Source organism: Musca vetustissima, unplaced genomic scaffold, assembly GCF_032173495.1.
Source record: "Musca vetustissima isolate MV318-11 ecotype Yass unplaced genomic scaffold, APGP_CSIRO_Mvet_v1 utg30349, whole genome shotgun sequence".
NCBI classification, from domain to species: domain Eukaryota; kingdom Metazoa; phylum Arthropoda; class Insecta; order Diptera; family Muscidae; genus Musca; species Musca vetustissima.
In genome coordinates this window covers 254,269-270,475 of record NW_026880282.1, presented here as the reverse complement: position 1 = coordinate 270,475, position 16,207 = coordinate 254,269, and the positions used below count along the sequence as shown (strand labels likewise).

General features: G+C 32.9%; 1 protein-coding gene across 1 annotated transcript; it reads left to right on the top strand.

Moving 5' to 3' along the window:
• Nucleotides 1–621: 621 nt before the first annotated feature.
• On the top strand, nt 622–15,835 carry LOC133325816 (NPC intracellular cholesterol transporter 1; the record flags this gene model as incomplete). Its single annotated transcript, XM_061534535.1, has 11 exons — nt 622–834; nt 903–1,059; nt 1,176–1,252; nt 1,497–1,718; nt 3,497–3,689; nt 6,244–6,372; nt 9,298–9,923; nt 9,986–11,375; nt 11,673–12,545; nt 13,416–13,492; nt 15,779–15,835. Coding segments are annotated over 11 exons (3,963 nt in total), but the record flags the coding sequence as incomplete, so codon positions are not given.
• Between the last annotated feature and the right edge of the window lie 372 nt (nt 15,836–16,207).

The window sequence follows — 16,207 nt, the reverse complement described above, 5'->3', positions numbered from 1 at the left end:
TTAACTTTATCAGAGACACATGCTAAAAATATTATTGTTTTTGAATGAATTATCAGCATCACTTCATACTCCATTTCACTTGACCCTTTAAGTAAATTAAAAAAAAAAAATCATAATTAGTTTTAGTTAATGTGCTTTGTTATAATAATATTTCCTCCAAAGCTTTCAGTGGTATGGAGTAGGAAAGTACAGTAAAGGCCTTCCATATGTATACATGATTGATGGAACCCTAATATCAATATAACACTTCTATGATCAAATGAACATAATTGTAATATTTTGTTAGTTTTTAGTTAGTTTCTTTTGGAAAAAAATCTCACAAAATTTGCATTTTCATCATGTTTGGGGTATATAAATAGAAACTTTATATAAGAAAAAAATGTCTTCAAACTGAAAGTAATTGAATTAATTACACAAGGTGTCAATCTCTTGTGGTTGGTTAAAACCATAATGGATTCTTTAAATTGTTACTTGAAATATAAAAATATTGAACTTTCTTTCTTTTTTTTTCTTTGAACTACCACAGGCGTATATAAATATTCAATAAGAATATGTGATTATTAATTACAATTCATTTAATTAAAAAAGATTATTAATATAGAATAGAGTTTTTGATAATGTCATGATTATATTTATGATTTGATTTTCCCTTCTATTCTTCAGGATTGCGTGTGGTACGGTGTCTGCAATGTCGATGCATATGATCGTAGCCAGTACTGTGCCTACAATGGTACGGCCAAACCCATTTCTGATGAGGGTCGTAATCTGTTGAAGGAACGATGCGGTCACCTGCTAGAGAATGGCGCATCGGATTTTTGCTGTGATAGTAAACAGGTATTATAAATACAACAGCCCTCGTCTTTCCGTTATATGAATTGCAAATTTGTTGTATCTGCTCTTAGGTGGAAATTTTAAATAAGAATATCAAATTAGCTGCAAATTTTCTGGATCGTTGTCCATCGTGTATGGCAAATTTGGTGAAGCATTTATGCGAATTTACTTGCTCACCTAAACAATCGGAATTTATGCATGTCGTCGAAACTAAAACCAATACTGACGGTAAGTTTATTTGTTGTTTTGTTTGTCTTTCGAGGAGGATGGAGATTGTCAATAATTGATTTCGAAATGTGGTGATTTAATGGGTTTCTTTTCCGTTTGTATTACATCCTCAATAGGTAAATTATACGTCAACAATATCGATTTACATATAACGGCCAATTACACGAATAGCACATACAGGTCTTGCTCTCAGGTAAGATATTCTTCTGTACACATTTTCATTTTAATATTTGTAAAGATCCTTTAATTTCAAGAAAATATAAGGCAACTTGCATATATGCATATCTAAGTATAAAACTGTTTTCATCTTTTCCAGATTAAAAAAAAAAATAGTTTAAACTTTAAACAAAATTTCTTACTAATAATTGGATGACATTTTAATATATGTTTTTAATATTGCTTTGTCAAGAAATTAATACTCATCTATATGTTTTCAGGTATCCGTACCATCAACGGGACAGCTAGCCATGGATATTGTTTGTGGCGATCATACTGCTTCTCGTTGCAGTGCTACTAAGTGGTTTACATATATGGGTGATGCCGATAACTTGTATGTACCTTTTCAAATCACCTATGTTCAGCATGAAAACAGCTCGTCAGTCATTGACGGTTACCGTCCACTTGATCCAGCCACAGTTCCTTGCAGTAGTCCATTAAATGTATGTAATATAAACCATATATGTATATATCACGAATTCCACAAAAAAGGCCACCACATAGGCGAAAAATTTATTTTTCTTCGGACTGTACGATGAAATTATGATATCAAGCCATATATGTTTTATTATATTACGGGGATGAAAATTAAATTAGCTTTCGAAAATGATAAAAATCAAACAAATCGGTTAAAAAATGAATGACTTATACACATTTTTGTATTGATTCTATGCATATTCTCTAAACGAAATATGGGTCTGTATCGTTTCCTGTTACAAACCGTTATGTTTGCAACAGGCAAAAGGAAACGAGATAGACCCATAGTTCCTTTAGAGAATATGCATAGAATCTATACAAAAATGTGTATAAGTCATCCATTTTTTAACCGATTTGTTTGATTTTTATCATTTTCGAAAGCTAATTTAATTTTCTTCTCCGTAATATAATAAAACTTGTATGGCTTGATATCATAATTTCATCGTACAGTCCGAAGAAAAATAAATTTTGTCTTTTTATGCGTATTTTTTCACATTTCAACCGCTGTAACTCAGCCAATCCTCAACCGATTTACCAAATATATATCTTGTTTGCAAGGAAAAATTGTACTCTTCGAAAGAAAAAAAGAATAATATAAATCCGTTATAAAGTAAATAAGTTATTCAAGTTTCAAATGAAAAATCCATGAAACCATGTTTTTCTCCATATTTACCGTTATAAAATTAATTTTTGAAGTGACCCAGAAAAACCAAAGGTATTTTCGTGGTCCAGGGACTCCAACTAAACAAAATTGGTACATTAGAACGCCTGAAAAATGTTCGTGTCGCACAGTGTAATTGTTGTATTGTGTAACTATCAATGGCCATTTAGGCTTTGTTGCAAAAAAATTAATTAAATTAATTGATTAATATTTATAAACCTGTATATAACAACAGAATCCCGTGGTAAGTGCAGTTAAATAGTGTAAGAAAATATGTAACGCGTGCGTGACAAAATTAACATATGTTTCTATACAGACTCTAATATGAGATTTTTTTATAATGCTGTTATGTGTGGGTCTTGAGATGGCAAACTCAAATAAAATAACTAAGTTTGTCTTCTATCTCCATCGAAAAATTTTGTATCCGTCACGCACATGTTACATTCTACCTCATTAAGTTGATTTAGAACCGGACTTACAGGCAAACATTTCGTGACGATTGGTCCATAACTGCATAATGATATACTAAAGGACTTGGGGCCACACAAAGCTATAATACCCTGACAACATAGTTGTGTGGGGTATAAGAATTAGCATATTTAAAACATTCTGTTTTGAATTTAATTTTTTTAGTACATGTGTGCGTTACGAGTGTAACATGTGCGTGACGGTGTTCAAAGTTAAAAAAGTATATGTTAGAATTTTTTTCTCAAAAAAATTAAATGTCAATATAATCTTGAATAACCCCTTATAGCTGTAAAAAATGCACCTTTATCTCCAGCCAATTCGACGAAATTTCATATCGAAACTGATATCCAATTTTTAAAGGGAAAATTTTGTAGCTCGTGCTTACGCTAAATTTTTCCTAATATCTCCGAAATTTACAAACCTATTCATTAAAAAATTAACAGGTAATGTAAAAGGCGAAAAACTATTTAATAAAAATTCCAAAAGAAAATTCGGAAACAAATTTTTCTTAACTAAACAAACGATTATATTTCGCACGTTGTAACAGTGCGATACATGGAATTCGTGATATATATTGAAGTAATCTACAATATTTAATGCTTTATTTTTTTGCAGGATAAGACACCGGCATGTTCCTGTACCGATTGCGAGGCATCCTGTCCCATTCCGCCACCAGAACCACCAGCACCTCAACCTTTTATGATTGGTGGTTTTGATGCATTCACAGTAATAATGATAGCAGTATTTGTTGTGGGAAGTTTGTTGTTCCTAATGGGAGTCTGTTTGTTCCCCTCCAAAAATATGGATGGTATGTCGTTAAAAACTATTTCAATTGTTATTTCTTATTCATCTATTCCCTACATAAAATGTTTTTTTTTCGTATTTGTGCACTACAAATGACAATATTTGCCAGGTCCTACCATTGACTAGTTTTTGGGAGTATTTTAATGTTAGCACAGATTTTTTTATTTAAATATTTTTTGTTTTTTTATCACGGGATGTTATGAAACATAATACTACAGCTGTGTTGCAGTACATCTCACAAAAAAAAATAATTAAAAATAGAATTCCAATAAATTTTAATTTAATCGATAAATGTGTGTAACGGAAAAACAGAAGGAATGCTGATTTCTGTGTGCATAGAGTAAAAACTCTTTATACGATTTTGACATTTAACTGATTTGATGTTTGAAGTAAAACAGTACTGGAACACAGCTCATATATTATATATATATATATATTTCTTTATTTATTCTAATTGAAAACTTTGCAATGAACGATCGTTGCATGTCGGAATCATAGCCATTAGAAATGTATGAATAATAATATTATCCATCAATAGACATATTTCTCATTAATGCATGCTAGGATTTGATTTTTAAATTATCATAAATATAACTAATTGCAAAACAAAGTATAAAGTTTAGCAATTACATTATTTTAAGCAGTATATAAAAAATATGAAATTGTAATTCCATGAAAGGTTTCCAAAAACAAAACGTTTTCCATATGATTATATTCCTGTTGTGTTGATTATTATTCTTTATACTAAATAATTATACATTTATTACAATTATGAATCCGAGTGTAATACAAACAAATTATCGTAGAAATTTTAAAAAATGGTCTTTATTTGCACAAGGCAAAATTATTGTATCATTCAATACTTCCCTTGAGAGTGGTGGTGAAAAGATAATTATTCTTTACCACAAACTGAGAATAGCCCCAAATAAAATAATCCAATGCAAATAACGACATTTTTTTTTGCTTGTCATCGAATCGTATTTCTGCAAAATGCATCTAACTAATTGAAGGGGTTTCAAAAAAAAAAAAAAAATAAAATAAAAATAAAAAATAAATAAATAAGAATAAAATAATAAATTGTCGTTATTTGCATTGGATTATTTTATTTGGGGCTATTCTGAGTTTGTGAATGATGCATTCAATAATTTCCTTGAGAGTGGTGGTGAGATGATAATTATTCTTTACCACAAACTGAGAATAGCCCCAAATAAAATAATCCAATGCAAATAATGACAATTTATTTTTTTTTTGCTTCTCATCGAATCGAATTTCTGCAAAATGCATCTAATTAATTGAAGGGGTTCAAAAAAAAAAAAAAAAAAATCTTTAAAAAATAATATGATATATATATATATATATTTTGCGAAATATAATTAGATTTTTTTTATACCATTATTTTTTTTAAATACCATTAAATCATAGGGGTTTTCAATAATTGGTAAAAGCCCCTTTTATTTTTGGCATTTACGAGGCATGGAGCCCGCAAGGTTTATGAAATGCATTTTTTTACTTTTAAAGCCTTTAATTTATTTAAGACTCCCCAGAGGTGTTCCAATGGTCCTGGCGATTCAAGATTTAACATTCTGGCACTGTTTTTGGTATCAGTGTCCTGCATACCTTGTCATTTTAGAGCATTTCCTTTTCCACGAGAGACACATTTCTTTGGCCCAGCTACCTACAATATATTTCGTATTGTGCGGCTCGTCACAAGAATGCATAACTCACTTTTAATTGACGATTCAAATGGGCGTTTTTTATAGTATCTTGCTGTATATTGGTCGAATCGCGCCGATGGCTTAATGTATTGAAGTGCATTATATATTTTCCACTTTGAACAATTTAGAGCCTGAGCAATTTTGCAAATCCGTCAAATTTCAATTTTGTGATCACTTTTCTTTTGGAATCTGTAGTGCGAACATGTTCTTGAAACTTTTATATAATACGATTAAAAATTAAAGAGTTTTGAACATGGCGAATGTTTTTTATTAGAGGAAACAACATTTTAACTATGGTTCCGTTTAAAAGCAGTGGCGCTATTTTTTTTCTAAATAAACACAAAACAATATTAAAACAATATTCTTAAACGCATATAAAAAATTTTCGTATATCCAATGTCTGAAACCTCAGAGGGCTAATGTATATTGTAGACTTTTCTTCAATACCACCAGAATAATTTTAATAAATGTAAAGGTTTCCTCTAGTTCAAATGAATATTAACTTTTAATAAATTAATTTGAATTCATACAATTTCGGATTAACATTTCGTCAAACATATGATATACTTATACATACACCTCCCACATAACATGCATCAATCTAAAATCTATATGAATAATTATGTTACCACTTTTCCTAATTCATTCGGAAACGACTAGAATAGATTTGAGATCAGAATCATTAAATTTTTAAATATTTTTTTTATATCATCGGCAGATAAATGTAGTAATTTTATTCTTTGACGTTTCCCTTTTTTGTTGTTGTTTAAATTGTAATGATCACTGTATATGATTATGTTATTGTTGTATTATGATTGGCAAAAAAACATTTCTTCAATTTAGTTTTGGTAGGTGAAGGTTTGATGGATAACCGTTATAACACGTCCTTTGGCAGACGTTACACTGGTGGTCACACTGTCAACAATGAATTAGCTCCAGAGGAGGATTCGCCCCTGCAATCGAAAATATCCAGTACGTCTTTGGTTTGATATTTAATGCGTAAAACAAAACACAAACTAACACAAAACATATTTTGTTTATTGTATTTGGTGGCACCTCTTTTATTAATTTGTTTCTTTATGTGAATATTCGAAATTTTGTGTATTTTTATTAGATAAACAATTTGCAAATTAAATCAATATCCTATATCATTTCATTCCCAAATTTCACTTCGTCTATTCTCATATTAGCACATACACACCAAACTTAATGTACAAGAAACACATACATATTCTACACACTTTAGTACGTCGTCTGCCTAAAAGTCTGCTTTTGCCTGTCTATTATTTTTGTATTGTTTTCATTGTTATAATGTTGTTGTCTATTCTAGCTTTTCAAAAAAGTATAATTTTTATTTATTGTATTCTTTTAAAGAAGTATTTGTATTATTTTTGGTTTTTATATATATTTTTGTTAACATATTGTAGTAATGTAAATAGTTTTGTAGCTTGTCTAAAAATACATGGAAATTATCATTTCTAAAAATTTATTGCCGACGAAAGTAGAACTATTGGTCGAAAAAGTCTAACAAGGAACGTTGTTTTTATACATACATACAAGTAATCGTTCTCAACATAGACATCCGTAGAATTGAAATTGATTATTTTAGTGTTCTTAGAAGAATAGGCTTGTCTTCCCAAAACAAACTAAAATCATACAGTCGAAATTGCTTATAACGACGATCAATGATCCGGGGAAAGTGGTCGCTGTAAGCGATAGTCGTTATAAGCGATATCAAGCAAAAGCCAGTACTTCGGGACTTTTGGATACCGCCGTTAAAACCGATATGACGTTGAAACGTTGTCGTTATAAATTCTATTTCCAATGTACTTTATTTTCTATGTGTATTACAATGTCAACAATTTTATTTTATTATTTATACCATTCAACAGTTGGTCTAAATTAAACCGTGATTGAATAGTAGTATAGTGAAATATGTATTCAATATACATTTAACAGAAACTGACAGACAAATTTTTAGACCAATATTTCACATACAAAAGTATCAGTAGAATTAATTACAAAATTATGTACATTGCGTATTATTGGCTCATAAATAAATAACATTAAAACCAGTGAGCGGAGCAGTATAGTCGGACGGGGCCGACCATACGATACCCTACACAACTTCCATGAAAATCTAACTTTCTGTGGTTTTATATTCTGAGATTGGGCAATATTTCACGATATTTGCACACTTTTGACTGGCTAGAAGTCAACAAATGTTACTAATAATCAGTACAGCCCCTCTAATTATTTGTCCAGGTTCTCTTCACCGTAGGTTGTGTTGTGATGTTCGGCTTTCGACTGATCATCACCTAACAGTTTAGGCGTTGTCCTTGACCATAACTGGAACCTCAAGGAACATTTCAAAGCGATCAGCGCTATATTTCCGCCCTACAGTGTGGTAATAGGTTACTAAATAATATATGAATACGTAAGCACCTGTAAATATTTAAATGTAACTCCCGCATCCGAGTACCTACGACAATAAAATTGGTATCAATTTAAAGGTCAACCACTCCTCTTGGATATATTATCAACTTCTCGGGTCTATGTCCCTCAGTGGTAAATATATACGCTATATAATACAATTTTTGTAGTTTTTGACACAAAAGTTAGGGTCCATTTGACCCGCTAAATATTGACCGATCTTTATCAAATCAGGCATGCTTTTTCTTTGGCCCGATCCCCTTCTCCATGCAAAAATTCGAGGTGTTTGGGCCATAATTGCGGCCTGTGGAGCGGCCAGAAAAACCGACAAAAATAAAGTTTTTGGTCCATTTCAACCCCTAAACATTAACCGATCTTTATCAAAAACAATAGGGGTCTTCATTGGCCAGAACCCATCCTACATGCAAAATTTCGTGAACATTGGTCCATAACTGTGGCCTGTATCGTGTTTACAAATTATAATGGACAGACGGACGGACGGACACACATGACTAGATCGACTCAGCTAGTCGAGATATGACGATCGGTATAAAAAATCGCATCGGTGTGAAAAATCGCAAAATTTGTATTCTATGGCGTATATATTTACTCCTGAAGGACATAGACCCTATGGTCAAGAACAACGCCTACAATTTTCGGTGATGATCAGATTAAAATTTTGGGATGAAATGGACCGAAAACATAATTTTTTGTGTATTTTCGAGTAGAGTATAATCCGAAAATCACAACACACCCACCGGGAAGGTAATCTGGACAAGTAATTAGAAGGACTGTACTGAATATTCGAAAAAAGTAAGGAAGAGGTGTTGTTAACCTTTAATCGGACAAGAGGGGGCAAATATCATGAAATATTACTTAGACTCGGAATAAACATCCTCAGAAAGTTAGAGTTCGTGGTAGTTGTGTAGGGTATCGTATGGTCGGCCCCGTCCGACTATACTGCTCCGCTCACTGGTTTTTTGTTTACCGAAATGTGAAGTATTCCTTATATAATCTACCATGTTTATCAAACGATATTTGTCCAATTAGGTCAGCACACATTCATTCAATCACGTATTTTGTCAAACAATGAAAACCAAAATCTGTCCAAGTTTAAAAAATATATCATATCTTTCACATACCGACTATTATGTTTAACCTGAACTCTAATGGCTTTATCCTTTTCCAATCGCATTGTATTACTGTGGTGTCTCCTCTCACGTATACATAAAATTGTTTTATGTAGAACTGTGCTACTGTCCGTTTTTCATTTTTATTGGGTATATCTGTAAATGTTCAGCAGCTTTGCAAACAGATTATTAATCTGCCGGAAAGATGTTGTTTAATATATGTATCTGCTTACATTTGAATAACTGTTAGTGGTTGTTTTGAATCTGGATTACATTTGCAATTGAATAGGTTCAAATTAACAATATATTAATTTTGTTATATTTTTTGACACAGCTGACGGCAACGAAGTGGACGGGGCGCACAATGATGGTATTGATGTCGTGATCGAGTCCGATTCTGGCTACTTTGAACACTTGGGTGCCAAAACGGAAAAATATCTTGAGGAGTTCTTTACGGCATGGGGTAAACTGTTTGCCACATATCCCTGGCTAACACTTCTGGGAGGTTTAATTGTTGTTGCTGCTCTTGGTAGTGGCATAAAGTTCCTACATGTTACTACGGATCCTGTAGAGTTGTGGGCTTCGCCACAATCTCGCTCACGTGTCGAACGCAAATTTTTCGATTCCAATTTCGAACCGTTCTATAGGCTTGAACAGATTATTATCAAAGCTGTGGATTTGCCTGATATTATACATAACACCTCAAATGGACCACTGCAGTTCGGTCCAGTTTTTGACAAACAATTTTTGATCGATGTCTATAATCTACAAGAGGATATAAAAAATTTGGGCAAAGACATCGATAATGCCACAATGCTGAAAGATATCTGTTATGCTCCTTTGGTGGCAGGGGAATCTGTGCCAGTCGAAACAACGAATTGTGTTGTCCAGTCGATATGGGGCTATTTCAAAGACGACTTGGAACGCTTAGACGATGAGGATGAAGATAATGGCTTTGAGGTAAACTATGAATGTTTTTTAGAAGGCCAACAAAAAAAATTAATTGTGTGTTGAATTTTCAGGTCAACTATCTGGATGAATTGTATAAGTGCATGAGTAACCCTTATTTATGTCTGGCACCTTACGGAGGTATCGTGGATCCGGCTATTGCTCTCGGAGGATTCCTTAAGTCTGGAGAACAACTTGGCCCAGGTACCAAATATGAACGAGCCAATGCGTTAATATTGACGTTCTTAGTTAGAAACTATCACGATAAGGAGAAACTGGGGCCGACCTTAGAATGGGAAGAACGTTATATTAATTATATGCTTAATTACACGAAGACGCGTATGAGCAAACATATGGACATAGCATTTACCTCAGAACGGTCTATTGAAGATGAATTGAATCGCGGATCGCAATCGGATGTCCTCACTATTTTGGTGTCATACTTAATAATGTTTGCGTACATAGCCATTTCATTGGGACATGTACAAGAGATAGGCCGGGCCTTTATCGACAGCAAGATAACATTGGGAGTTGGCGGCGTCATTATTGTATTGGCCTCTGTGGTTTCCTCGGTTGGTATCTTCGGTTACATAGGTGTGCCGGCCACATTAATCATTGTCGAAGTAATACCATTCTTGGTTTTGGCTGTTGGTGTCGACAACATTTTTATTTTGGTACAAACCTATCAACGCGACGGCCGCAAAGCAGACGAGACTCACGAAGAACATATTGGCAGAATACTAGGCCGTGTAGGACCTTCCATGCTGTTGACTTCTGTCAGTGAGAGTTGTTGCTTCTTTTTGGGCGGGCTTTCTGATATGCCGGCTGTAAAGGCATTCGCAATGTACGCCGGTATGGCCCTGTTCATTGATTTTCTCCTGCAAATCACGTGTTTTGTCAGTCTATTGACATTGGATACAAAGCGACAAGCGGAGAATCGTTTGGATGTCTGCTGCTTCATACGCGGCAAAAAGACTGATGCTGCTCCCATCACTGAAGGTCTGCTATACAAATTTTTTAAGAGTGTCTACGTACCATTCCTGATGAAGAAAACAGTACGCGTTGTTGTCATGATTGTATTCTTCGGTTGGCTTTGTTCCAGTATAGCCATAGCACCGCGAATTGAAATTGGATTGAATCAGGAACTTTCGATGCCTGAAGATAGCTTCGTTCTACATTATTTCCAATCATTAAACAAGTACCTTAGCATTGGACCCCCAGTTTATTTCGTGTTAAAATCTGGCTTGAATTTTTCAACAACATTTGATCAGAATTTGGTTTGTTCGGGTCAGTTCTGCAACGATGACAGTGTTATAACACAAATCTACTTGTCGAGTAAACGATCTAATGTTTCGTATATTGCACGACCTGCATCTAGTTGGATCGATGATTACTTTGATTGGAGTCAAGCTTCGTCCTGTTGCAAATACCACCCTGATACTGGTGATTTCTGTCCACATCAAGGTAAGATGAACATTTAATTACATACATAAATTAAATTTCATATAAAATATTGATGATTGAGATGATATCTTATTTTGTACGACAAAACGTTTTACTATCTAAAAATGGTAAATTAGAATATTTTTGAATACTGAAAAGCAACATGTTTGTACGTAACAAAAATTTATCGTCAAATGTGTAGTGGTCTTTTTATAATTAAGGTCCATTGGCAATTGTTTGCGCGAATACTACATATGTTTCAAAATATATACGAAAGTTTCATAGTAATTATGTATTTTTTTTCATTATTCGTTTTAGATTACTCCTGTGAAAGCTGTGTGATTAATCGTAATAGTTTGCATCGCCCTGACGAACGGGATTTCGGCAAATATTTACCATTCTTTTTGCAAGACAATCCTGATGATAACTGCGCTAAAGCTGGACATGCTGTGTATGCTCCCGGTGTACGTTATAACGTTTTGCCAGACACTAATCAAACAATCGTCGGTTCTTCATATTTCATGGCCTATCATACTATTTTGAAATCGTCATCTGACTACTACAGTGCGCTGCGTTCAGCCCGTAAAATATCGGCAAACATCACGCACATGATTCAAGGACGACTAATGTCTCAGGGTGTACCATTGGAGGATGCCCTGAAAGTAGAAGTATTTCCATATTCTGTTTTCTACGTTTTCTATGAGCAATATCTGACCATGTGGCCCGATACCCTACAAAGTATGGGTATATCGGTGTTGGCCATATTCATTGTCACATTCCTTTTGATGGGCTTCGACATACATTCGTCGCTGGTTGTTGTTATTACGATCACCATGATCGTTATAAATTTGGGAGGCAACATGTACTACTGGAACATCTCATTGAACGCAGTATCGCTGGTTAACCTTGTCATGGCAGTTGGCATCTCTGTGGAATTCTGCTCACATTTAGTCCACAGCTTTTCAATATCGACAGAAGGTACCCGAGAAAAACGAGCTGCTGACTGTCTTACGAAAATGGGTAGTTCGATATTCTCGGGCATTACACTAACGAAATTTGGTGGTATTCTAGTTCTGGCTTTTGCGAAGAGTCAAATCTTCCAGGTGTTCTACTTCCGAATGTATTTAGGAATAGTATTAATTGGCGCAGCCCACGGCTTAATATTTTTACCTGTACTGCTTAGCTATATTGGTAAGTAAATATAAATGATATTTGATTTAATGCACTCTACTGACAGCATCTTTTCATAAAATATAATCTGCATTGTCTTGTCGTCGACTCAATACTAATGTGTAGCGTGTAAAAGTTGTGTATGTTTTCCAAGCTTTCATAGAAGAAATCAAGGAAAACCTTGTTATTAATACTAAAAAATGTCTATAGGAAAATCGTTAGCTTTAAGTGTTTTGTTCTTATTCTAACAAATGTGTAAATATCGCAAAATCATTCGATTTAGCAATAAACATTTTCATACAGATGTTCACGACACACCTAGCAGCAATAGAGTAGAATTTCATACATATATAGTACATAGAAAGCCACAGTCTACGGATTTCAATATCAATATAATTAGTATACAATTCTTCAAAATAATTAAATGCTGCCTTTGGGAAGAAATTATAATAATAATGAAGGTGATTATTGTTAATTCATTATTTTAAAAGTGGGATCTTGTAAATAAGAATTTTAAGTAAATATTTAAAGGGGATTATATGTTTTTCAAAACCACCTCGACGACTTAATTAAAGAAGGAAGAATGATAACTTCAAAATAAGATTTGAAAGTACATAATATAAATCTAATTTACAATTGAATTAAAAAAAACAGAGTTTTTCAGGAATTTGCTTTATTTGTAAATTGTGATTTAGGAAATTTTACTTTATTGTTAATAATATGTAGAGGCCAATATATATAGTAATAGAGCGATTACAAAAATAACTATATTTACAGTATTATTTTTTGATTATTATATATTATTTGACGAGCCTTAAACAATAATCGCATTTTTATCATTCTGTGTACAAACAACAACAACAAATATGTTTTTGTGTCCATTATTTGCAGGTGCACCCATGAACAAAGTTAAACTGGAAAATTTTCGACGTGAAGCATATAAAGTACAAGAAACATCGCTATCGACTGTAAGATTTTAACAAAATCGAAAAAAAAAACTAAAAACTGAAGCCTCATGATAGAAACAAAACCAATACCATATGAAAAAATAACATATAAACGAACTTTTAACTTACCAAAAAAGAAAAATGAAAAAAAAAAAAACGAAAAAGAAAAGAAAATGCTGTAAGCATTTGCCTTTATTGACATAAAATGAAAACAGATTCACGGTTAAAACAGAAAACTCACAACAGAAAAAACATGAACGTATACGCTAAACTGACATCCATAATTTTTGTGTGTGTGGAATATGAAACCAATCTAACAAAAATGCGCATAGAAATGATATGAGTGCCTACTTTAAAATGCCTGCCTGCCTTAATTAATATTGGTTTGCTATTTTTTGATGTTTTATTCTATCTATTCAATTCACTCTACACAAAATCACACACATGATAACAAAGATGCTGACACACAGACAAGACCCAAGCACTCACAAAACTATCGCCAGCTTCAACACAGTAGTTTATTACCAATTAGAAACATACACATTTGCATTCATTCCTCAAGATCAATCTGTTATAGAATTTATTTTATAAAAATTCTTTCCTATTTCACTTTTAGTTGCAATTTAATATGTAGTGTTTTCATTTTTTTAATGTGTCACTTATTTTCTTCAAAATGTATACATAGTTTTTTTCCAATTTTTCTTATAATTTAGAACTCTTCTTTTTATCGGTTTTGTAAATTCAAAAAGCTGAAGATGAAATATTGCTTTTAAAAATAGGCTTCGGCGCTGCGGGATTTTCAATCAACCAAGAACCGTAAATGCCAAAAAATCTATGTACTGAAAAAATCCTAAATATCGAATCGAACGGTACTTCCTAATGTCATGTATAGACAAGCGTTGTTCACACTCTCATTCGTTGTTATGCAGTAATTACTTAGTTTCTCAAACAAACTTGTCTGAGCGAACACCGACTTTAGTACATTGTTCAATTCCAATCACTCTCTGAATAACCAAGAAATTTGTCCCATCCCTAACATCATGAAAATGTTTATAAAATTTTCAAAATGATGAATGAAAAGTAAAAAAATCTATTTTTGCAGAAAGATGTACATTTTGTTATCTAGTTAATGAATGCAATATGCATTTCGTTCCCGTTGTTTCTAATTAGTGTTCAAAACAAGAAAAAATATGGGATAAACCAAAAAAAAAAATTCTCCAATTTTTTATATGTGACATTTGAATTGATTGATGTATGTATTTATTTTCTGAAAAAATGGAAGACTTGAATTAAAAGTAAATAGATATGGGCTCATACTATATTCAGGACGAAGAGAATTATTTCTTCTATTTAGATCCGCATGTGATTCACACAAATATGTTAAAATTTTAGTGTAAAACAAGAAACAATAAGATTGAAAAAAATAGAATCTGACGACATGAATTAAGTAATAGTGTTGTATGAACAAATAAACGGGTTTTTCGTGTAATTCATACTAATTTTTACGGTAAAATGTTTATACGTATTTATCTCTTCCATTGTTATTGAATAGAAACCAAAGAGAAAATACCATTTGGATTCTGGACTGCCTCGAGGAAGAATTGTCGAGTTAGGCAATAACGGAAGGAATGTAATGGAAGTGTTTGAGGAAAATGTGTGTTCAAAAACAGTGGTTTTATGTAAAAATGTTTTCTTGGCAAAAAACTCGAATTGACTCAGTTCAGTAAAAATATCTATATACTCAACATCCTCAGATTTAAATGCAATATCAGCCCAAGAGATTGTGGTGAATTTTTGAAGAAACATATCAAGTTAAATTTTTGGCATATTTTAAAGAATGTAGCTGGAATATATTTAATAAAACAAAAATGACGTTGAGGGAAACTCAAACATTACCCAACTTTGCCCGGATAAGAAATTCGTATTGTTATATTTTACAAACACGTAATAGCAAGAATTTATTGTAGAATTGCTTTGTTTTCAAATTAGTAATTTATAAATTAAAAACAAATAATAATTATATATTTTTTTGCATGTACTGTGTTGTATAGCGTTTTGTAGGTTGTATGTGCTTTAACACCGTCTAATATCACATTGAAAAACTTACCATTCATTTAACACTATATATTTTCTTACAGAGCTACAAAAAACATTTATAGCGCTAAACATACACAAAAACAAACTCTATTGACACAAGGACACAAACCTACAAATACAAATTCAATTACAACTGTTTTTAAAAGTCGTAAAATCGGATCCTAATATATTTTTCTTTCTTTAATTTTTTTGTTATCTTTGATTAAATAGGCGTGATGCAAGGTTCCCGTCGAAGATCAACACATAAAATTCGAAACGATCCAACAACCATACCCACCAATACAAACATCATACCCCACGCAACATTTACAACAAACGCCACCAGCTATCATCCGGACGAAGCAATCTTCGACAATACTAGCAGCTTTTCTCCAATGTATACGTCTGCCTCACAATCGTCCTTCGGAAGTGTAAACTCAGTCACAAATCTCCAGTCGTCCTCAGGGGGTGGCTACAGACGTATACCTGAAAACTGATGTCTAGCCCCGGCCACTGATAGCTCCGTAGTATAGCAACCAATATTGGCTGAGCCAAACATAATCTGCTTCTCCTTCACCGAGTATTACGGCATAAACGAATAGTAATGATAAGTTTTTACATCATACGAATTGGATCACTCCCCAGGTTGGAGTACTCAAA